We start from the raw sequence: 25,552 nt of genomic DNA on the forward strand, positions 1-25,552 counted from the left end.
AGCTCGTCGTGTGAATTAGCTTCACGCTCTGCCAGTCCCACCCCACACCACCCTCTTTCTGAACAGATTGATACCTAGGACTAGAGTGGCCTGTCTACCAAAGGTTGTTACTCTGTTTCGTGTCCAAAGTTCTTTGCTCCATCTAGCCCCTCAACAGAGAAGAAGAGACTCCTTCATTTGGATCCTAGAAGAAAAGTGAGTTTTTTCATCAGTCATACCAAACACCATCAGGTGGATGATGAGCTCTTTGTGGGGTTCAATCTGGCGAAGAAAGGCCAGGTAGTGCAGAAGAGTACTTTATCCAGGAGGATAGCTGTAGGAAGTTGGCTCTGTATGTGCTATTTCAAAGTAAGGAATAGCATGCACAGAGTCCAAGGGTTCCCCTTAGAGGTAAAATAGTGGTAAAAATAGATAATACTAATGCTCTATTTTGTGGTAGTGTGGTCGAGCAGTAGGCTTATCCAAGGAGTAGTGTTAAGCATTTGTTGTACATACACATAGACAATAAATGAGGTACACACACTCAGAGACAAATCCAGCCAATAGGTTTTTGTATAGAAAAATATATTTTCTTAGTTTATTTTAAGAACCACAGGTTCAAATTCTACATGTAATATCTCATTCGAAAGGTATTGCAGGTAAGTACTTTAGGAACTTCAAATCATCAAAATTGCATGTATACTTTTCAAGTTATTCACAAATAGCTGTTTTAAAAGTGGACACTTAGTGCAATTTTCACAGTTCCTAGGGGAGGTAAGTATTTGTTAGGTTAACCAGGTAAGTAAGACACTTACAGGGCTTAGTTCTTGGTCCAAGGTAGCCCACCGTTGGGGGTTCAGAGCAACCCCAAAGTCACCACACCAGCAGCTCAGGGCCGGTCAGGTGCAGAGTTCAAAGTGGTGCCCAAAACACATAGGCTTCAATGGAGAGAAGGGGGTGCCCCGGTTCCGGTCTGCTTGCAGGTAAGTACCCGCGTCTTCGGAGGGCAGACCAGGGGGGTTTTGTAGGGCACCGGGGGGGACACAAGTCCACACAGAAATTTCACCCTCAGCAGCGCGGGGGCGGCCGGGTGCAGTGTAGAAACAGGCGTCGGGTTCGCAATGTTAGTCAATGAGAGATCTCGGGATCTCTTCAGCGCTGCAGGCAGGCAAGGGGGGGATTCCTCGGGGAAACCTCCACTTGGGCAAGGGAGAGGGACTCCTGGGGGTCACTTCTCCAGTGAAAGTCCGGTCCTTCAGGTCCTGGGGGCTGCGGGTGCAGGGTCTCTCCCAGGTGTCGGGACTTAGGATTCAAAGAGTCGCGGTCAGGGGAAGCCTCGGGATTCCCTCTGCAGGCGGCGCTGTGGGGGCTCAGGGGGGACAGGTTTTGGTACTCACAGTATCAGAGTAGTCCTGGGGTCCCTCCTGAGGTGTTGGATCGCCACCAGCCGAGTCGGGGTCGCCGGGTGCAGTGTTGCAAGTCTCACGCTTCTTGCGGGGAGCTTGCAGGGTTCTTTAAAGTTGCTGGAAACAAAGTTGCAGCTTTTCTTGGAGCAGGTCCGCTGTCCTCGGGAGTTTCTTGTCTTTTCGAAGCAGGGGCAGTCCTCAGAGGATGTCGAGGTCGCTGGTCCCTTTGGAAGGCGTCGCTGGAGCAGGATCTTTGGAAGGCAGGAGACAGGCCGGTGAGTTTCTGGAGCCAAGGCAGTTGTCGTCTTCTGGTCTTCCGCTGCAGGGGTTTTCAGCTGGGCAGTCCTTCTTCTTGTAGTTGCAGGAATCTAATTTTCTAGGGTTCAGGGTAGCCCTTAAATACTAAATTTAAGGGCGTGTTTAGGTCTGGGGGGTTAGTAGCCAATGGCTACTAGCCCTGAGGGTGGGTACACCCTCTTTGTGCCTCCTCCCAAGGGGAGGGGGTCACAATCCTAACCCTATTGGGGGAATCCTCCATCTGCAAGATGGAGGATTTCTAAAAGTTAGAGTCACTTCAGCTCAGGACACCTTAGGGGCTGTCCTGACTGGCCAGTGACTCCTCCTTGTTGCTTTCTTTGTTCCCTCCAGCCTTGCCGCCAAAAGTGGGGGCCGTGGCCGGAGGGGGCGGGCAACTCCACTAAGCTGGAGTGCCCTGCTGGGCTGTGACAAAGGGGTGAGCCTTTGAGGCTCACCGCCAGGTGTCACAGCTCCTGCCTGGGGGAGGTGTTAGCATCTCCACCCAGTGCAGGCTTTGTTATTGGCCTCAGAGTGACAAAGGCACTCTCCCCATGGGGCCAGCAACATGTCTCTGGTGTGGCAGGCTGCTGGAACTAGTCAGCCTACACAGATAGTCGGTTAAGTTTCAGGGGGCACCTCTAAGGTGCCCTCTGTGGTGTATTTTACCATAAAATGTACACTGGCATCAGTGTGCATTTATTGTGCTGAGAAGTTTGATACCAAACTTCCCAGTTTTCAGTGTAGCCATTATGGTGCTGTGGAGTTCGTGTAAAACAGACTCCCAGACCATATACTCTTATGGCTACCCTGCACTTACAATGTCTAAGGTTTTGCTTAGACACTGTAGGGGCACAGTGCTCATGCACTGGTACCCTCACCTATGGTATAGTGCACCCTGCCTTAGGGCTGTAAGGCCTGCTAGAGGGGTGTCTTACCTATACTGCATAGGCAGTGAGAGGCTGGCATGGCACCCTGAGGGGAGTGCCATGTCGACTTACTCATTTTGTTCTCACCAGCACACACAGGCTTGTAAGCAGTGTGCCTGTGCTGAGTGAGGGGTCTCTAGGGTGGCATAATACATGCTACAGCCCTTAGAGACCTTCCCTGGCATCAGGGCCCTTGGTACCAGAGGTACCTGTTACAAGGGACTTATCTGGATGCCAGGGCGTGCCAATTGTGGAAACAATGGTACATTTTAGGTGAAAGAACACTGGTGCTGGGGCCTGGTTAGCAGGGTCCCAGCACACTTCTCAGTCAAGTCAGCATCAGTATCAGGCAAAAAGTGGGGGGTAACTGCAACAGGGAGCCATTTCTTTACACAAGCCCCCCCCAGCCCACAGGCCAGGAGACTCAGCCAACGCTGGAAGAGTCTTCCTAGTCTGTCAGGCGAGGAAGAGTAGAGGAAATGGCTGGTTTGTTGCAGGGCCTACTCTGCCTTACATCCTCCTGTTCAGGTCATTCCCTCTGGGGAACTGACCCACTTCCACAGTGATAGGACCTAGTCTGAACTGCCTCTTGTCTGTGCTTTTTATGTCTTCACCCATTCTCTCTATTTTGAGGTCAGAGGTATCCACCTCTGCTAATCTGATCTTAGCCAGGGTCACCCCTAGCTTACCCAAAGAGGTTACCCAGAGCTGGAGTAACCCCACCATGACCAACAGGGTCAGGGGGCCTAACTTGTTATTTGGCATGGGGTCAGACCACCATGCCAAGGATAGTGCAGCCATAAAGGCTAACACCCAGCAGAGGCCACTGACAGCTGTCAGTGCCCAGAACCACACCTTTAGCTCTTCACCTACAAGGGAAGGGGCTAAGTTACAGGCTTCTTTGGGTTCAGGGTGCCTGTCTGCTGTATTAGAGTGGGGGGTTACCACATCTTGTAGTAAACACCCTTCTTCCACTCTTTCTTCTGTTAGCTGAGGAGCCACCCACCCAGGCTTAACAGTTGCCTGACTAGCCAGGACTTCTTGTGGGTCAGGTTGGACTTTATCAGAGCCATTTTTGGAGTTCTCCCCTACTGGAGCAGAATCTCCTTGGCTTGCTGGAACCTTGGCTAAAGGTTGTCCACCTTTCCTACTCTGTTTCCTTTTCTTTTTCCTCTGGGGCCTACTTGCATTTACTGCAGAGGCAGGCACTCCAGAATCCTTGGGAGAGGACTGGCACTGGACCAGTTCCTCTCTTGGGCTCTGACTAACCTCTGGGTAGTCATTTCCAAGGAGACAATCAAGGGGGAGGTCTGTACTGACTACTACCCTTCTCCAGCTAAGAGTGCCACCCACTTCTATGGGCACTAAAGCCACAGGCCTCTTAGTGACCCTGTCTAGGCTAACTCTTACCCTGGCAGTCTCACCTGGGATGTACTGGTTTGAGAGCACCAGCCTGTCATGCACAATAGTGTGACTGGCACAAGTGTCTCTCAGGGCAGTGGTTGGGATTCCATTCACCAGTAGGTGGTGGAAGTGTCTACTTCCCTCTGGAATCTCCAACTCACCTGTTGGGCCCTGTTTCCAGTTGACGGCTATGAAGACCTCCTCATCTGAGGAGTCATCTCCCATGGCTACACTGGTTACCCCTGGAATGTTGTTCTGGGGTTTGTTTTTGGGACAAGAAGTGTCCTTGGTGTGGTGCCCAGACTGTTTACAGTTGTGGCACCATGCCTTAGTGGCATCCCAGTTCTTACCCTGGTACCCACCTTTGTTTTGGGTTGTGTCTTGGGGCCCACCCACCTGTTCTGGTTTTTGGGGGCCTACAGAGGACTCTTTTTCTTTGTTTCTAGTGTCACCCACTTTCTCCTGGGGAGTTTTTGTAACCCCTTTCTTTTGGTCACCCCCAGTGGAAGTTTTGGTTACCCTAGTCTTGACCCAGTGGTCTGCCTTCTTTCCCAATTCTTGGGGAGAAATTGGACCTAGGTCTACCAGATACTGATGCAACTTTTCATTGAAGCAGTTACTTAAAATGTGTTCTTTCATAAACAAATTATAAAGCCCAACATAGTCACACACTTCATTTCCAGTTAACCAACCATCTAGTGTTTTTACTAAGTAGTCTACAAAATCAACCCAGGTCTGGCTCGAGGATTTTTGAGCCCCCCTGAATCTAATTCTATACTCCTCAGTGGAGAATCCAAAGCCCTCAATCAGGGTACCCTTCATGAGGTCATAAGATTCTGCATCTTTTCCAGAGAGTGTGAGGAGTCTATCCCTACACTTTCCAGTGAACATTTCCCAAAGGAGAGCACCCCAGTGAGATCTGTTCACTTTTCTGGTTACACAAGCCCTCTCAAAAGCTGTGAACCATTTGGTGATGTCATCACCATCTTCATATTTTGTTACAATCCCTTTGGGGATTTTTAGGATGTCAGGAGAATCTCTGACCCTATTTAAGTTGCTGCCACCATTGATGGGTCCTAGGCCCATCTCTTGTCTTTCCCTCTCTATGGCTAGGATCTGTCTTTCCAAAGCCAATCTTTTGGCCATCCTGGCTAACTGGATGTCCTCTTCACTGGGGTTATCCTCAGTGATTTCAGAGGTGTTGGTCTCTCCTGTGAGGGAACCAGCATCTCTGACTATTATTTTTGGAGTCAGGGTTTGAGGGACCCTGTTCTCCTTAGATAGGACTGGTAGGGGGGAATTGTCCTCCAAGTCACTATCCTCTTCCTCTGAGTTGCCACCCTCAGAGGGGTTGGCCTTTTCAAACTCTGCCAAAAGCTCCTGGAGCTGTATTTTGGTAGGTTTGGGGCCCATTGTTATTTTCTTTATTTTACAGAGTGACCTTAGCTCCCTCATCTTAAGATGGAGGTAAGGTGTGGTGTCGAGTTCCACCACAGTCACATCTGTGCTAGACATTTTGCTTCTAAAAGTTGGAATACTTTTTAAGAATCTACAACTGGTTCTAGAATCTAATTCAAACTTTTACAAACTTTTAAACTCTAAAAGAAATGCTAAACAGGGACTTAACACACAAGGCCCTAGCAGGACTTTTAAGAATTTAGAAAACTTTTCAAATTGCAAAAATCAATTTCTAATGACAATTTTGGAATTTGTCGTGTGATCAGGTATTGGCTGAGTAGTCCAGCAAATGCAAAGTCTTGTACCCCACCGCTGATCCACCAATGTAGGAAGTTGGCTCTGTATGTGCTATTTCAAAGTAAGGAATAGCATGCACAGAGTCCAAGGGTTCCCCTTAGAGGTAAAATAGTGGTAAAAATAGATAATACTAATGCTCTATTTTGTGGTAGTGTGGTCGAGCAGTAGGCTTATCCAAGGAGTAGTGTTAAGCATTTGTTGTACATACACATAGACAATAAATGAGGTACACACACTCAGAGACAAATCCAGCCAATAGGTTTTTGTATAGAAAAATATCTTTTCTTAGTTTATTTTAAGAACCACAGGTTCAAATTCTACATGTAATATCTCATTCGAAAGGTATTGCAGGTAAGTACTTTAGGAACTTCAAATCATCAAAATTGCATGTATACTTTTCAAGTTATTCACAAATAGCTGTTTTAAAAGTGGACACAGTGCAATTTTCACAGTTCCTAGGGGAGGTAAGTATTTGTTAGGTTAACCAGGTAAGTAAGACACTTACAGGGCTTAGTTCTTGGTCCAAGGTAGCCCACCGTTGGGGGTTCAGAGCAACCCCAAAGTCACCACACCAGCAGCTCAGGGCCGGTCAGGTGCAGAGTTCAAAGTGGTGCCCAAAACACATAGGCTTCAATGGAGAGAAGGGGGTGCCCCGGTTCCGGTCTGCTTGCAGGTAAGTACCCGCGTCTTCGGAGGGCAGACCAGGGGGGTTTTGTAGGGCACCGGGGGGGACACAAGTCCACACAGAAATTTCACCCTCAGCAGCGCGGGGGCGGCCGGGTGCAGTGTAGAAACAGGCGTCGGGTTCGCAATGTTAGTCAATGAGAGATCTCGGGATCTCTTCAGCGCTGCAGGCAGGCAAGGGGGGGATTCCTCGGGGAAACCTCCACTTGGGCAAGGGAGAGGGACTCCTGGGGGTCACTTCTCCAGTGAAAGTCCGGTCCTTCAGGTCCTGGGGGCTGCGGGTGCAGGGTCTCTCCCAGGTGTCGGGACTTAGGATTCAAAGAGTCGCGGTCAGGGGAAGCCTCGGGATTCCCTCTGCAGGCGGCGCTGTGGGGGCTCAGGGGGGGACAGGTTTTGGTACTCACAGTATCAGAGTAGTCCTGGGGTCCCTCCTGAGGTGTTGGATCGCCACCAGCCGAGTCGGGGTCGCCGGGTGCAGTGTTGCAAGTCTCACGCTTCTTGCGGGGAGCTTGCAGGGTTCTTTAAAGTTGCTGGAAACAAAGTTGCAGCTTTTCTTGGAGCAGGTCCGCTGTCCTCGGGAGTTTCTTGTCTTTTCGAAGCAGGGGCAGTCCTCAGAGGATGTCGAGGTCGCTGGTCCCTTTGGAAGGCGTCGCTGGAGCAGGATCTTTGGAAGGCAGGAGACAGGCCGGTGAGTTTCTGGAGCCAAGGCAGTTGTCGTCTTCTGGTCTTCCGCTGCAGGGGTTTTCAGCTGGGCAGTCCTTCTTCTTGTAGTTGCAGGAATCTAATTTTCTAGGGTTCAGGGTAGCCCTTAAATACTAAATTTAAGGGCGTGTTTAGGTCTGGGGGGTTAGTAGCCAATGGCTACTAGCCCTGAGGGTGGGTACACCCTCTTTGTGCCTCCTCCCAAGGGGAGGGGGTCACAATCCTAACCCTATTGGGGGAATCCTCCATCTGCAAGATGGAGGATTTCTAAAAGTTAGAGTCACTTCAGCTCAGGACACCTTAGGGGCTGTCCTGACTGGTCAGTGACTCCTCCTTGTTGCTTTCTTTGTTCCCTCCAGCCTTGCCGCCAAAAGTGGGGGCCGTGGCCGGAGGGGGCGGGCAACTCCACTAAGCTGGAGTGCCCTGCTGGGCTGTGACAAAGGGGTGAGCCTTTGAGGCTCACCGCCAGGTGTCACAGCTCCTGCCTGGGGGAGGTGTTAGCATCTCCACCCAGTGCAGGCTTTGTTATTGGCCTCAGAGTGACAAAGGCACTCTCCCCATGGGGCCAGCAACATGTCTCTGGTGTGGCAGGCTGCTGGAACTAGTCAGCCTACACAGATAGTCGGTTAAGTTTCAGGGGGCACCTCTAAGGTGCCCTCTGTGGTGTATTTTACAATAAAATGTACACTGGCATCAGTGTGCATTTATTGTGCTGAGAAGTTTGATACCAAACTTCCCAGTTTTCAGTGTAGCCATTATGGTGCTGTGGAGTTCGTGTAAAACAGACTCCCAGACCATATACTCTTATGGCTACCCTGCACTTACAATGTCTAAGGTTTTGCTTAGACACTGTAGGGGCACAGTGCTCATGCACTGGTACCCTCACCTATGGTATAGTGCACCCTGCCTTAGGGCTGTAAGGCCTGCTAGAGGGGTGTCTTACCTATACTGCATAGGCAGTGAGAGGCTGGCATGGCACCCTGAGGGGAGTGCCATGTCGACTTACTCATTTTGTTCTCACCAGCACACACAGGCTTGTAAGCAGTGTGCCTGTGCTGAGTGAGGGGTCTCTAGGGTGGCATAATACATGCTACAGCCCTTAGAGACCTTCCCTGGCATCAGGGCCCTTGGTACCAGAGGTACCAGTTACAAGGGACTTATCTGGATGCCAGGGTGTGCCAATTGTGGAAACAATGGTACATTTTAGGTGAAAGAACACTGGTGCTGGGGCCTGGTTAGCAGGGTCCCAGCACACTTCTCAGTCAAGTCAGCATCAGTATCAGGCAAAAAGTGGGGGGTAACTGCAACAGGGAGCCATTTCTTTACAATAGCCCTCTGCATTAAGGTCTGCTACCCACTGGCCACAAACCAACCTCTAGAAAAATTGAGGACCCATTCCACCAGGACCAAGGCTGCTACCCCTTTGCTATTATGAGGGGCACCTGTCCTGGATATTTATCAGTTACAATGTTGGAATACATGCACATGTTCAGAAAACATTAGTTCGATGGCATCTGTCGCTGTAGATACGCATGTTTTGCAATAGCTCGCCATCTGGTGTTGGGCCGGAGTGTTACAAGTTGTTTTTCTTCGAAGAAGTCTTTCGAGTCACGGGACCGAGTGACTCCTCCTTTTGTCTCCATTGCGCATGGGCGTCGACTCCATCTTCGATTGTTTTTTTTCCGCCATCGGGTTCGTACGTGTTCCTGTCGCTCCGAGTTTCAGAACGGAAAATTAGCTAATTTCGGAAGATTTTCGTCGGTATTGTTGCGTTCGGGATCGGCGTACTTAGATTCCACACCGCATCGAAGAGCTCCGGTGCCCTTCGGGGTAGTTTTTCGATCCCCCGTCGGGGCCTGGTCGGCCCGACCGCGTGCTGAAGAACGCCGATGGAACGGACCCCGTTCCGTTTCTGCCCCAAATGCCACAATAAATACCCCTATACAGACCAACACTTGGTCTGTAACCTGTGCCTGTCACCTGAGCACAGTGAAGTCACCTGTGAGGCCTGTCGTGCGTTCCGGTCCCGAAAGACACTCCGAGACCGTCGAGCCAGAAGACTTCAGATGGCGTCCGCGCCGACAGCCCACCGAGAGTTCGAGGAGCAGAAAGAGGAAGGTACCTTCTCGATCCAAGAATCGGACTCCGAAGGATTCGACGATACACAAACCGTGAGTAAGACGTCGAAAACAACACAGAGAAAGATTTACAAGGCCCAGGGGACGCCACTGCCATCCGGCCATGGCTCCACCCATAAATTCGGTGACCGACCGTCGGCACCGAAAAAGGCCCAAACAGTGCCGAGGTCGTCCGACTCCGGTCGAGACACCGGCACGCAGCCTTCTCGGGACCGAGAAAGTGCTGGAGACAAGCCTCGACACCGAGATGCCGGCGTGGACACGGCTCGACGCCGAGACAGCGGCACCGAAGAAGATCGACGCCGAGAGGTTTCGGCCCCGAAAAAGAAAAAAGTCACCTCGGAGCCGAAAAAACACGCAGACAGGGTTTCGATGCCGAAACAAACTGCAAGCGACCCAGCTTCAGGCTCTTATACAGAAGAGCACTCGCTAACCTCCCAAATGCAAAAGCATAGGTTTGAGGAAGAGCTACAAGCAACTGATGTGGACCATACGCAAAAGCGTATCTTCATACAGCAGGGGACAGGAAAAATAAGCACCCTTCCCCCCATTAGGAGAAAGAGAAGGTTGGAGTTCCAGACTGAACAGACACCACAACCAAAAGTGGTGAAAAGAGTTACCCCACCACCCTCTCCTCCGCCCGTGATTAACGTCTCACCAGCACGAACTCCATCACACTCCGCAGCTCACACCACCATAAGCCAGGGTGACCAAGATCAAGACGCATGGGACCTATACGACGCCCCAGTGTCAGATAACAGTCCGGAGGCATACCCTACGAAGCCATCTCCACCAGAAGACAGCACCGCGTATTCTCAAGTGGTGGCTAGAGCAGCACAATTTCACAACGTAAGCCTCCACTCAGAACAGGTCGAGGATGATTTTTTATTCAACACACTCTCCTCCACCCACAGCTCATACCAAAGCCTGCCTATGCTCCCTGGTATGCTCCGGCACGCGAAAGAAATCTTTAAGGAGCCGGTCAAAAGTAGGGCAATCACACCAAGGGTGGAAAAAAAGTATAAGGCGCCTCCTACTGACCCGGTTTTCATCGCTACACAGCTGCCACCATACTCTGTCGTTGTAGGAGCAGCTAGGAAAAGGGCCAACTCTCACACATCTGGAGATGCACCACCCCCAGATAAAGAAAGCCGCAAGTTCGATGCAGCTGGTAAAAGAGTCGCAGCACAAGCTGCAAACCAGTGGCGCATCGCGAACTCCCAGGCACTACTTGCGCGCTATGACAGAGCCCACTGGGACGAGATGCAACATCTCATTGAACATCTGCCCAAGGACTTACAAAATAGGGCAAAACAAGTGGTTGAGGAGGGACAGACCATTTCCAACAACCAGATCCGCTCCTCCATGGACGCTGCAGATACAGCTGCACGGACAATTAATACATCTGTAACTATCAGAAGGCATGCATGGCTCCGAACGTCTGGATTTAAACCAGAGATTCAACAAGCAGTTCTCAATATGCCTTTTAATGAAAAAGAACTGTTCGGTCCAGAAGTGGACACAGCGATTGAGAAACTCAAAAAAGATACGGACACTGCCAAAGCCATGGGCGCACTCTACTCCCCGCAGAGCAGAGGGAATTACAGCACATTCCGTAAAACGCCCTTTCGAGGGGGGTTTCGGGGTCAGAGCACACAAGCCAGCACCTCACAAGCAACACCGTCCAGTTACCAGGGACAGTATAGAGGAGGTTTTCGGGGACAATATAGAGGAGGGCAATTCCCTAGAAATAGAGGAAGATTTCAGAGCCCCAAAACCCCTACTACTAAACAGTGACTCACATGTCACTCACCCCCTCCACACAACACCAGTGGGGGGAAGAATAAGTCATTATTACAAAGCATGGGAGGAAATCACTACAGACACTTGGGTTCTAGCAATTATCCAACATGGTTATTGCATAGAATTTCTACAATTCCCTCCAAACATACCACCAAAAGCACAAAATTTGACAACACACCATTCCAATCTCCTGGAGATAGAAGTGCAGGCACTATTGCAAAAGAATGCAATCGAATTAGTGCCAAACACACAAATAAACACAGGAGTTTACTCACTGTACTTTCTGATACCAAAGAAGGACAAAACGCTGAGACCAATCCTAGACCTCAGAGTAGTGAACACTTTCATCAATTCAGACCACTTTCACATGGTCACACTACAAGAAGTATTGCCATTGCTAAAACTACACGACTACATGGCAACTTTAGACCTCAAGGATGCTTATTTCCATATACCAATACACCCATCGCACAGGAAATACCTAAGGTTTGTATTCAAAGGAATACATTACCAATTCAAGGTACTGCCTTTCGGATTAACAACCGCACCAAGAGTCTTTACCAAATGCCTAGCGGTAGTCGCTGCACACATAAGAAGGCAGCAAATACATGTGTTCCCATATCTAGACGACTGGCTAATCAAGGCCCATTCGTTAATACAGTGCTCAAATCACACAAATCATATCATACAAACCCTCTTCAAACTAGGGTTCACCGTCAATTTCACAAAATCCAAAATTCTGCCGCGCAAGGTACAACAATACCTGGGAGCCATAATAGACACATCAAAAGGAGTAGCCACTCCAAGTCCACAAAGAATTCGAAATTTCAACACCATCATACAACGCATGTATCCAACACAAAGGATACACGCAAAGATGGTACTACAACTCCTAGGCATGATGTCTTCATGCATAGCCATTGTCCCAAACGCAAGACTGCACATGAGGCCCTTACAACAGTGCCTAGCATCACAATGGTCACAAGCACAGGGTCACCTTCTAGATCTGGTGTTAATAGACCGCCAAACTTACCTCTCGCTTCTATGGTGGAACAACATAAATTTAAACAAAGGGCGGCCTTTCCAAGACCCAGTGCCACAATACGTAATAACAACAGATGCTTCCATGACAGGGTGGGGAGCACACCTCGATCAACACAGCATACAAGGACAATGGAACGTACATCAAACAAAACTGCATATAAATCACCTAGAACTTCTAGCAGTTTTTCAAGCACTAAAAGCTTTCCAACCAATAATAGTTCACAAATACATTCTCGTCAAAACAGACAACATGACAACAATGTATTATCTAAACAAGCAGGGGGGGACGCACTCCACGCAGTTAAGCCTGCTAGCACAAAAGATTTGGCGTTGGGCAATTCACAACCAAATTCGCCTAATAGCACAATTTATACCAGGGATCCAAAATCAACTCGCAGACAATCTCTCTCGAGATCACCAACAGGTCCACGAATGGGAAATTCACCCCCAAATTCTGAACACTTATTTCAAACTCTGGGGAACACCTCAGATAGACTTGTTTGCGACAAGGGAGAACGCAAAATGCCAAAACTTCGCATCCAGATACCCACACGAACAATCCCAAGGCAATGCCCTATGGATGAACTGGTCAGGGATATTTGCTTACGCTTTTCCTCCTCTCCCTCTCCTTCCTTACCTGGTAAACAAACTCAGTCAAAGCAAACTCAAACTCATATTGATAGCACCAACTTGGGCAAGGCAACCCTGGTACACAACGCTGCTAGACCTATCAGTAGTACCCTGCATCAAATTGCCCAACAGGCCACATCTGTTGACACAGCACAACCAAAAGATCAGACACCCAGATCCAGCATCACTGAATCTAGCAATCTGGCTCCTGAAATCCTAGAATTCGGGCACTTACAACTTACCCAAGAATGTATGGAAGTCATAAAACAAGCCAGAAGGCCATCCACCAGGCACTGCTATGCAAGTAAATGGAAGAGGTTTGTTTGCTACTGCCATATTAATCAAATACAACCATTACACACAACTCCAGAACATGTAGTGGGTTACTTGCTTCACTTACAAAAATCTAACCTGGCTTTCTCTTCCATTAAAATACACCTTGCAGCAATATCTGCATACCTGCAGACTACCTATTCAACTTCCCTATATAAGATACCAGTCATTAAAGCATTCATGGAGGGCCTTAGGAGAATTATACCACCAAGAACACCACCTGTTCCTTCATGGAACCTAAATGTTGTCCTAACTAGACTTATGGGTCCACCTTTGAACCCATGCACTCCTGCGACATACAGTTCCTAACCTGGAAGGTGGCATTTCTCATCGCCATTACTTCCCTAAGAAGAGTAAGCGAGATTCAGGCGTTTACAATACAGGAACCTTTTATACAACTACACAAGAATAAGGTCGTCCTAAGGACCAATCCTAAATTTTTGCCAAAGGTTATTTCACCGTTCCATCTAAATCAAACAGTGGAACTTCCAGTGTTCTTTCCACAGCCAGATACCGTAGCTGAAAGGGCACTACATACATTAGATGTCAAAAGAGCATTGATGTATTACATTGACAGAACAAAAAACATCAGAAAGACTAAACAACTATTTATTGCATTTCAAAAACCTCATGCAGGAAACCCAATATCAAAACAAGGTATAGCCAGATGGATAGTTAAATGCATCCAAATCTGCTACCTTAAAGCTAAACGACAGCTGCCCATTACACCAAGGGCACACTCAACCAGAAAGAAAGGTGCTACCATGGCCTTTCTAGGAAACATCCCAATGCAAGAAATATGTAAGGCAGCCACATGGTCTACGCCTCACACATTCACCAAGCACTACTGTGTAGACGTGTTATCCGCACAACAAGCCACAGTAGGTCAAGCCGTATTAAGAACATTATTTCAGACTACTTCCACTCCTACAGGCTGATCCACCGCTTTTGGGGAGATAACTGCTTACTAGTCTATGCAAAACATGCGTATCTACAGCGACAGATGCCATCGAACTGAAAATGTCACTTACCCAGTGTACATCTGTTCGTGGCATCAGTCGCAGTAGATTTGCATGTGCCCACCCGCCTCCCCGGGAGCCTGTAGCAGTTTGGAAGTTACCTTCAATTATTTATATATGTATCATCTCAACCTTAAATAGGTGCATACTTAGTCACTCCATTGCATGGGCACTATTACTACAATTCAACTCCTACCTCACCCTCTGCGGGGAAAAACAATCGAAGATGGAGTCGACGCCCATGCGCAATGGAGACAAAAGGAGGAGTCACTCGGTCCCGTGACTCGAAAGACTTCTTCGAAGAAAAACAACTTGTAACACTCCGGCCCAACACCAGATGGCGAGCTATTGCAAAACATGCGAATCTACTGCGACTGATGCCACGAACAGATGTACACTGGGTAAGTGACATTTTCATTACCTTGTCAGCAAGGCCTGAGGCGAAGGACACTTTGGCTGTTTGTTCCAGCAGGACTTTTTGGTCTGAGTAATTCTTCAGACCCACCACTGGGGAAGATCCTACTTGGGTATCTATTCTAATGTCGAGGAATCTGCGGTTGGAAGTATGCATCAGAAAAATGTTACTTAACTTCAGTGGATACTCTGTCTAACCACAGATTCGTCAAAAATATTAGTTGTTTGGGATAATATTGTTTGGTGAATGCCATTTATCCATTGTTCTGCTAAGGAGGCCTGATGTGTCTAGGAGCTTGTTGTAACAGGGCCTCAGTTTCCTTTTGATCCCATTTTGTGTTTATTTTTTATTATTGTGGTAGAAAGTTGATCATTTTGGGACTGATCTTCAGGGCAGTAGCCATCTTTAGGAGTCCCAGGCATCCCCATTATCCTACTCCTTGCCTCCATTAAGTGAATTTGGTAGACAGGCTTCAGGCTTAAGTGCATCCGAGGACCAGACATGTTACAGTTACTCAAGTTTAAACTCTCCTGGCCCTGTTTATCTAACTTCAGGGCTTTCTGGGAGTTCTGAATAGCTCGTTGTCTGTCCAAACTGGTGTTTTTCCCATCTGATTTTTGGACCTTTAGTAGCTGTATCAGGTTTGTTATAGAGGTCAGCCAAGGTAATTTATTTCCCAGATATGTCATTCTTGTGCTCCTCCTGCTTTAGTTACCTCCATTTCTGATCTGAACAGACAGATTCGACTGATTGCCTCTACAATCTGTTTTACTTTCATTTTTATTTTGGAGATATTTTTTGTCAAAAGTCGTTTTTGATTATATTATATGTAGTTTAAAAAAAAAAAAAACAGACATGCACACCAGGAGTTTCAGGTCTTCGCTCTGAATATAAAATGCTTTCCCTCTATTCGATAAGGTAAACTGTGGCTGTGCACTATCAAACGTACATTGTTCTCTGCTGCTCGGTTTCTAACCGAGAAGAATGGTACTGTTTAACATTTGTAAGAATCCCAGCAGGATACAAAAGTTTTGTTTTAATTAAAATATTTTGTTTTTATTCATTTATTTTTCATTTTTTCAATGATACCAGTTGTACCAGTGGCAGCCGATGTGACAGCAGATGAAACAGAAGCTCTTAAGGCAGAAATAACAAAGGCTGTCAAGCAGGTGCAAGAGGCAGGTGAGTTGTGTTTATGTTTTTATCACAGGTCTTCAGTGGTTAATGATGTTGAGAACTGGTTATTTTTCAATACGATAAACAACTGAACAGCAATTTGTGCAGTCTGGTTTTAAATAGGAAAGCTGCATCAATTTAATTCTGTTTAATTACACTTCAGTTGTGACTGATCCGCAGGAAAATGCCTTGAATAAGCCGCATACCCAAAGAATGTAGCCAGAATAGGGAGAGATGGTGTGTTTCTACCCTTCCTCAAATCTCCAGTTCTAAACCGGATCACCATCCAGTTCTTATGCCTTTATAACTTCCTATGCCCATGCCAGAGTTGAAATTGCTCAATGGCGTGTAAATACTGGTGCATTCCTTAGAACAGAATGTTTTGGGTTCACAAATGTTTTGTTTAAGGGTGGTTTGCTAACCACATAAGGAATGCCCTCCTTATGTGGCAAACACTCAACTTCGTTAGAGTATATTGAATTTCAAAGTTTGCTTTAGAAGCATGAAATATGAGAGATAAAGTTAATAAACTTTAAATTATTTAAATAAGATATGTAACTTTACAGACAGATGTATTTTAAATCAAGATTAACTGATTAAGATAAAAGTGCAGACAAAAAAGAGATGGTTGGCTCAGTGCAACTCAGTTTGGATTGGGAGGGTTATTGCACACAGTAGTGTGGCAAGCATATGCACAATCAGGTACTTCAAAGTCATGGAGTACCTCAGTTTTCTTGGAAATGGAAAATCACACCAAATCTTGGGTTGGCAAGCTGTCTGGTTTGGTGGGTGTAATTCTGGAGAGGGAGAGTTGCTTCCTGTTTGGGTAGCTCTGAAGTCTGGACTGCCAACATTTAATTTTCTCAGGATGTAGAAGAAAATGTGACTGACTGAAATATCTTCATTCCATTTCTGTTTGTACCTTCTGTGTTAAGCCTTCAGCTACGAGAGAGTGAGAAATCGAGAAAGATATATATATATATATATATATATATATACATATATATATATATATATGTTCTGTGGCATGTGTAGCTGCAGATACACATGCTGTGCACATCCCGCCAGCTGGTGTTGGGCTCGGAGTGTTACAAGTTGTTTTTCTTCGAAGAAGTCTTTTCGAGTCACGAGATCGAGGGACTCCTCCCATTTCGGCTCCATTGCGCATGGGCGTCGACTCCATCTTAGATTGTTTTTTTTCCGCCATCGGGTTCGGACGTGTTCCATTTCGCTCCGTGTTTCAGGTCGCAAAGTTAGTTAGAATCTCGGAAAAATCGTCGGTATTGTTTGCGTTCGGTATCGGGTTAGTTATAACAGATCGACACCGACTTTTGAAGAGCTCCGGTGGCCCTTCGGGGTTTTTTCGATCCCCCCGTCGGGGCCTGGTCGGCCCGGCCACGTGTCTCTTCAAGGCTGATGGAACGGACCCCATTCCGCTTCTGCCCAAAATGCCATAACAAGTATCCATATACAGATCAGCATCTGGTCTGTAACTTGTGTCTGTCACCAGAGCACAAGGAGGATACCTGTGAAGCCTGTCGAGCGTTTTGGTCGAGGAAGATATTAAGAGACCTAAGAGCAAGAAGACTGCAGATGGCGTCAGCGCCAACAGGACAAGGGCGTTTCCAGGAGGAAGAAGAAAGCTTTTCCATCCATGAATCGGACTCGGACGAGCTCGATCCCGAAGAAACGCCGAAAACCGTGAGTAAGACGTAGAAACATAAAACTCACAAGAAGACAACAAGAGCCCAGGGGACGCCACTGCCAACAGGCCATGGCTTAACCCGAAAAATAGGTGACCGATCATCGGCACCGAAAAAGGGCACGCTGGTGGCGAAGTCATCCGACTCCGGTCGAGATACCGCCACACAGCAATCTCGGGCTTGAGATAGTGGCTGGCTGGCAGGTTCGGCACCGAGACAGCGGCACCGAAATGAGTCGGCACCGAGAGACTACGACGCCGAAAACAAAAAAGGTTTCGTCGGAACCGAAAAAAGTAGCCGAAAAGGTTTCGATACAGAAACATCCGGCTTAGGAACCTAAATCAAGTTCCTACACAGAGGAACAAGGACTGTCATCACAAATGAAAAAACCTACATTTGGACAGGAATTAGAGGCAATGGAGCCGACTACACCCAAAGACGGCTCCACATCCAAAAAGAAACGGGAAAGATCAGCACTCTCCCTCCTATTAGGATGAAACGCAAACTTGCCTTCCAGGAGAAAGACAAGCAGCCACAGGCAAAGGTGGCTAAACAAGTAACCCCGCCACCATCTCCACAATGCTCTCCGCAACCATCACCGGTAGCCACTCCACCTATGATGCAATCCCCGACCCACACAGAGATGAGTCAAGATGACCCTGACGCATGGGACCTTTATGATGCACCAGTGTCAGATAATAGTCCTGACTGTTATCCAGCTAGACCGTCGCCACCAGAAGATAGTACAGCCTACGCACAAGTGGTGTTGAGGGCAGCAGCATTTCATAATGTCAGCCTACATGCAGAGCCCATTGAAGACGACTTCCTATTTAATACACTGTCGTCCACACACAGCCAGTACCAGAGTCTTCCCATGCTACCTGGGATGCTCAAACACTCCAAACAAGTGTTTCAGGAGCCTGTAAAAGGAAGGACCATTACTCCAAGAGTGGAGAAAAAATATAAACCGCCACCAACAGACCCCGTGTACATCACACAACAGCTAACACCGGACTCAGTTGGGTAGGGGCAGCTCGCAAAAGAGCAAACTCACATACTTCAGGAGATGCACCACCTCCAGATAAGGAAAGTCGCAAATTCGACGCCGCAGGCAAAAGGGTGGCGGCACAGGCAGCAAACCAGTGGCGTATTGCAAATTCACAGGCTTTGTTGGCCAGATATGATAGGGCTCATTGGGACGAAATGCAACATTTAATAGAACATTTGCCCAAGGAGTTCCACAAAAGAGCACAGCAAGTAGTTGAAGAAGGACAGAGTATCTCCAACAATCAGATACGGTCAGCTATGGATGCTGCAGACACAGCTGCTAGAACTGTCAACACAGCAGTGACAATAAGGAGACATGCATGGCTGCGTACATCAGGATTTAAACCAGAAATACAGCAAGCTGTGCTCAATATGCCATTTAACGGACAGCGGTTGTTTGGGCCGGAGGTGGACACTGCTATCGAAAAACTTAAGAAGGACACTGACACGGCCAAAGCCATGGGCGCACTCTACTCCCCACAGAGCAGAGGCACATTTCGAAAAACACAGTTTCGAGGGGGGTTTCGAGGGCAAAGCACAGAACCCACGACCTCACAGACAAGGCCCACTTATCAGAGCCAATATCTGCGTGGAAGTTTTCGGGGACAATATAGAGGGGGACAGTTCCAAAAAAATAGAGGAAAGTTCCAAAGTCCCAAAACTCCTCAAAATAAGCAGTGACTTACAAGTCAAACATCCCCAACACATAACACCTGTGGGGGGGAGACTAAGCAAGTTTTACAAACATTGGGAGGAAATAACAACAGATGCTTGGGTCCTGGCAATTATCCAGCATGGTTATTGCATAGAATTTCTCAAATTCCCTCCAAACGTCCCACCGAAAACACACAATATGTCAAAACAACATATAGATCTTCTTGGACTAGAAGTTCAGGCGTTGCTACAAAAAGAAGCAATAGAATTAGTACCAAACCAACAGAAAGGAACAGGAGTTTACTCTCTGTACTTTCTCATACCCAAAAAAGACAAGAGTCTGAGACCTATATTAGATCTCAGAACATTAAATACCTACATCAAATCAGATCACTTTCACATGGTGACATTACAAGACGTAATCCCACTGCTCAAACAACAAGACTACATGACAACACTAGACCTAAAGGATGCATATTTCCATATACCAATACATCCTTCACACAAAAAGTACTTAAGGTTTGTATTCCAAGGAGTATACTACCAATTCAAGGTGTTGCCGTTCGGAATAACAACTGCGCCAAGGGTTTTTACAAAATGCCTAGCAGTCGTAGCTGCACATATCAGAAGGCAGAAAATACATGGGTTCCCGTACCTAGACGATTGGTTAATCAAAACAAACACGCTAGAACGGTGTTCACAACACACAAAGTATGTCATACAAACCCTCCACAAACTAGGTTTCTCAATCAACTACACAAAGTCACACCTTCTGCCGCGTCAAACACAGCAATACTTAAGAGCGACAATCAACACAGCAAAGGGGATTGCCACGCCAAGCCCACAAAGGGTTCAGGCATTTCACAATGTAATACAGGCCATGTATCCCAATCAAAAAATACAAGTCAAAAAGGTAATGAAACTCCTAGGCATGATGTCCTCATGCATAGCCATTGTCCCAAACGCAAGGTTGCACATGCGGCCCTTACAACAGTGCCTAGCATCACAGTGGTCACAGGCACAGGGTCAAATTCTAGATCTGGTGTTGGTAGACCGCCAAACATACACCTCGCTTCAATGGTGGAACAGTATAAATTTAAACCAGGGGCGGCCTTTCCAAGACCCAGTGCCACAATACGTAATAACAACAGATGCTTCCATGATAGGGTGGGGAGCACACCTCAATCAACACAGCATCCAAGGACAATGGGACATACAGCAAAAACAGTTTCACATAAATCACTTAGAACTGTTAGCGGTATTTCTAGCGCTCAAAGCATTTCAACCCATAATAAGACACAAACACATTCTTGTCAAACAGACAACATGACAACAATGTATTACCTAAACAAACAGGGAGGCACACACTCGACACAGTTGTGTCTCCTAACACAGAAAATATGGCATTGGGCGATTCACAACCACATTCGCCTAATAGCACAATTTATTCCAGGAATTCAGAACCAGTTAGCAGACAATCTCTCTCGGGATCACCAACAGATCCACAGATGGGAGATTCACCCCCAAATACTAAACACTTACTTCCAAATGTGGGGAACACCACAAATAGATCTATTTGCAACAAAAGAAAACTCAAAATGCCACAACTTCGCATCCAGGTACCCACAAGATCAGTCTCAGGGCAATGCGTTATGGATGAGCTGGTCAGGGATATTTGCTTACGCTTTTCCCCCTCTCCCACTCCTTCCATATTTAGTAAACAAACTGAGTCAAAACAAACTCAAACTCATACTAATAACACCGACATGGGCAAGACAACCTTGGTACACAACACTACTAGACCTCTCAGTAGTACCTCATGTCAAACTACCAAACAGACCAGATCTGTTACACAACACAAACAACAGATCAGACATCCAAATCCAGCATCGCTGAATATAGCAATTTGGCTCCTGAAATCCTAGAATTCAGACACTTAGACCTCACACAAGAATGTATGGAGGTCATAAGACAAGCTAGGAAACCTACCACTAGACACTGCTATGCAAATAAGTGGAAAAGATTTGTTTATTACTGCCATAATAATCAAATTCAACCCTTACACGCATCTGCCAAAGATATAGTAGGATACTTACTACAATTGCAAAAGTCAAAGCTAGCTTTCTCTTCAATAAAGATACATCTGACCGCAATTTCAGCCTACCTGCAAATTACGCACTCAACTTCATTATTTAGGATACCAGTCATAAAAGCATTTATGGAAGGCCTAAAGGGAATTATACCACCACGAACACCACCAGTTCCTTCATGGAACCTCAACATTGTCTTAACACGACTCATGGGTCCACCTTTTGAGCCCATGCACTCTTGTGAAATGCAATATTTAACATGGAAAGTTGCATTTTTGATTGCCATCACATCTCTAAGAAGAGTGAGTGAAATTCAAGCATTTACCATACAAGAACCATTTATTCAAATACACAAGCATAAAGTAGTTCTACAGACAAATCCAAAATTTTTACCAAAAGTGATCTCACCGTTCCACTTGAATCAAACGGTAGAATTACCAGTGTTCTTCCCACAGCCAGATTCTGTAGCTGAAAGAGCACTGCATACATTAGACATCAAAAGAGCACTAATGTACTACATTGACAGAACAAAACTAATTCGAAAAACAAAACAACTATTTATTGCTTTCCAAAAACCTCATACAGGGAATCCAATTTCTAAACAAGGCATTGCTAGATGGATAGTTAAGTGTATTCAAACCTGCTATCTTAAAGCAAAGAGAGAGCTGCCTATTACACCAAAGGCACACTCAACCAGAAACAAAGGTGCTACCATGGCCTTTCTAGGAAATATTCCAATGAACGAAATATGTAAGGCAGCAACATGGTCTACGCCTCATACATTTACCAAATACTACTGTGTAGATGTGTTAACGGCACAACAAGCCACAGTAGGTCAAGCTGTACTACGAACATTATTTCAAACAACTTCAACTCCTACAGGCTGAACCACCGCTTTTGGGGAGATAACTGCTTACTAGTCTATGCACAGCATGTGTATCTGCAGCTACACATGCCATTGAATGGAAAATGGCACTTACCCAGTGTACATCTGTTCGTGGCACTAGTCGCTGCAGATTCACATGCTTCTTTGTTTTGTGTCCTTGAAATGTAACAGGAAGCTAGCCAACTAGCTCTTAGAGTCCACTCACTGGTCTTTGGCACAAGTAGAAGCAGTTCCAGCCCTTATGGCTCTTTCCGGGGATTCAACAGCTGGATAGTCCTTCTCTTTTTGAAGTCCTGTCTTGGTACAGCAGATGCAGTCTTCTTTTAGCCGGTGAGGTCTTAATTGGTGCTGCCTTTCTTTCTAAAGTACACAGGTTCAGCAGGTGCAGTCCTCCTTCTGTTTTTTCCAAGTCCAGTAGTATTCTGTGGTCAGAAGTGAGGGGTGCCACTTTTATGCCAGTTTCGAGTTTGAGAGCGTGAAAGACTCCCTAGCCAGTGGAGCCACAATTCCCACGGGGCAACCGTACCCGCTCCTACATCATTTCCTGTGGGGTTGGCAATATACAATCCACAATGCATCTCTTTTCCCAAAACCAAGATTTCGGGACACTTCTTCCCCACAACAGAGCCAGGGGCACATCCCTTAGGTGGGTCCAGCAAAATGAGCCACCACTCCTGGAAAACTGGTTCTGCTAACTGTTTCCAAACCCCCCCCAAGGGTTGCCAGCCAGTTTACCAACACAAACAGAAGGGTAGGTTACAGCATGATTCTGATTTGCCTACCAGCCATCTGTGGCCAAAGCCATCTGGCCATCCTGATGGAGTAAGTCACACCTTCCACCAATAGTCCTTCTATTTCCTGTTCCTAGGAGTGCTTCTAACCTCTTGGCAGGAGTATAGCAGGCTGTCTTATGTGACAACTACTGTAGTTAATCGGAAAGACTACTAGTACTTTGGGGGGCAAGAATGTGGTGACCTTCTAGAGTCACCTTTTCATTGTGTCTTTAAATCCAAGTTCAACAATGAATCTGGTTTAATGTAACAAGTAATTTGATGCCTCGAAATACATTACTTTCTGGTCCCAAATTGAAGTTAGCACTTACTGGTTGGTCCGGTGTTACCTCATGTTACCCAATAGGTCTACTAGCCTTGCTAAAGTGAAAACGACAATAGTGAGTATTTAATGTCAGGACATGTAAAACACAAAATAACCATGACCAGCGTTTTAATATCCTGCACCCCTGCCTTATAGGCTTATAAGGCCTACCTTAATAGAATGATGAAGGAAAACTATGTGTTTATGACATCCTTGGAATACGTTCTAAAATAAGCAATCACTGAATGGGTTTTTTTCATAAGCTTGATTACGTAACTTCATGAGACATTTACAGAATAATGTGCTAGAAATTAGCATTTGATGAAATCACAGTTCCTCATTTGTTGCATGTTCAATAATACATTTTCCTACTGAAGTAAAAGGGGTCTCTGCATTGAAAGGCACAATCATAACATTGTGAGAAGTTGCAGCCTTTCACTGTTTCAAAGAGAATCTGAAATGGGATATATTGAAAAGAGGCACTTCATCAGTATGTTCTGTTTTATTTTTGTTTTATGTTTTCTTAAATTATGCTCACTGTACATTTATTGTGTGTGTCATTTTGTGGGCTCCTTGAAGCTGGATCTGATCTGCCACTGATGCAGTTTTAGAAATGAATTTATTACTATGTTCCGAAAATGGTGAAATAATGTATTCATACAAGTGTCCATTTGTATGTTGTTCTTCAGGTTGATGCGAGCCAACTGTCAAGATCAGATTGACATCTAGATTTCAACAATCTAAGAATATCACATTTTCTGTTTTTCTATTAATGAATTATTTCACTCATTTCTCATAACAGATCCTAATACCCAGATCCTGTACGCATGTGACTCCTGCGGGGAGAAGTTCCTGGACGCCAACAGCTTGGCGCAGCATGTTCGAATCCACACAGCACAGGCCTTGGTTATGTTCCAAGCAGACACAGACTTTTACCAGCAGTACAGTTCATCCACCAATTGGCAGACAGAGCAGGTTATCCAGTCAGGAGAGTTACTGTTTAGAGCCAGGGATGTCACTGAAGTACAGTCCACCACTGTGATCTCTGAGGAGCCTCCAACTGAGTGCCACAGCCCTTCGGAATAAAGTACAGGAAAGGACTCAAAGGACACTTTTGACTTGAGCAATGGAAGTGACGTACTTCCGGTTTTCCTGACTACTGAGAATGCAAAGTACTCCTCCCTTCTACAAATGCAAGCACACACGTCTGGAAGCTGAGACTGTGTCTCATAAAAACGTTTGACGCTTTATGGACATTTTATTTAAAACAGAGACCACATAAATTATGTATAAAAGCACTCAACTTGAGCAGCAAGAATAATCAGCTTCTAGGTTTGGTGATCAATTGAAATAAATGCTATTTTCTATTTATACTGATTGCAGCATATGACACTTCCATAAAGGCTGGGAAATGTAATGGTGTGGGATGGGTTAAACTAATCCTCCTTGCTGGTACACTTCAGAATGTAGATCCTTTTGTGAGTGAGAGATGGTTGTTGCCTGCTTCATCGCACGTTTGGCTGAGTTGTTTCAGTTTTCCAACAACTTCTTTAAAATGAGGATCTTGTACCCCTAGGTTTATGTCAGAAAACTGGACAAAGTTCTGAAATTCACATCAATGAAACAAATCTATCATTCAGGTTGGAATGGCGGATTGTTTTATGGCTTATTATTTTCTTGATTTTAATGGTTAATACTCTTTCCAGTAAGTTGTATAAGGCTAGTAAGTGATGGCCTCATTTTGTGGTCAATGCACTGCCCCACGTTTCTTGCCTACCTGACATTTCAATAACCTCTTTTGCAGAAAATCCTACTTCATATGTTATGCCGATTTGTAGAGCGCTTTATGACCTGGGAGGGTATCCTGGCGCTGAGCAGGTGTGATTCTGGCCAAACCTAGGGTCTAGTGAGACTACTCGAAAAGCCAGGTCTTCAGCATCTTGTACAGTTCAAGAAGTGAGGAGAGGCTTTTATGTGTAAAGGTAGGTCTTTCCATACCTTAGGAGCAATGTAGGAGAAGGATGAGCCGCTGGACCTGGTATTACGTATGCATGGGATGTGTGCAAGTAGGAGTCGGGACGAGTGGAGGTGTCTGGAAGGCATGTGAAAGCTGATTCAATTATTAATGTATGTTGAACCAGTGTTATGTAGTGCCTTGAAGTGTGGGTGAATAGTTTGAAATGTGCTTGTTTGTGTATGGTGAACCAGTGGAGCTCCTTCAGGTGTGGTGTGATGTGAATTCAGCGTTTGAGGTTGAGAGTGATCCTGGCGCCAATTTTTAAAATTTTCTGCAGCATTCTAGTGAGTATTGTATTGATCCTGGCAGAGCTGGTGTTCCTATAGTTCAAATTGCTTATGATGAGAGT

At 46.2% G+C, this 25,552-nt stretch overlaps 1 protein-coding gene across 6 annotated transcripts in view; it reads left to right on the forward strand.

Moving 5' to 3' along the window:
- ZBTB17 (zinc finger and BTB domain containing 17) overlaps positions 1–24,557 on the forward strand; it is a 293,373-nt gene extending 268,816 nt beyond the window's left edge. For 4 of the 6 annotated variants that reach the window (XM_069240107.1, XM_069240108.1, XM_069240110.1 and 1 more), the window contains 2 exons: positions 15,628–15,717; positions 23,989–24,557. In XM_069240107.1, coding sequence (XP_069096208.1) covers positions 15,628–15,717; positions 23,989–24,272 — 374 coding nt within the window. In that variant the 3' untranslated portion in view covers positions 24,273–24,557. The remainder of the gene's footprint in view (positions 1–15,627; positions 15,718–23,988) is intronic. The other 2 variants (XM_069240106.1, XM_069240109.1) reach the window with 1 other exon arrangement.
- Positions 24,558–25,552: the final 995 nt, after the last annotated feature.

The sequence above is a fragment of the Pleurodeles waltl genome, chromosome 6 (genome assembly GCF_031143425.1).
Source record: "Pleurodeles waltl isolate 20211129_DDA chromosome 6, aPleWal1.hap1.20221129, whole genome shotgun sequence".
In the NCBI taxonomy this organism is placed as follows: domain Eukaryota; kingdom Metazoa; phylum Chordata; class Amphibia; order Caudata; family Salamandridae; genus Pleurodeles; species Pleurodeles waltl.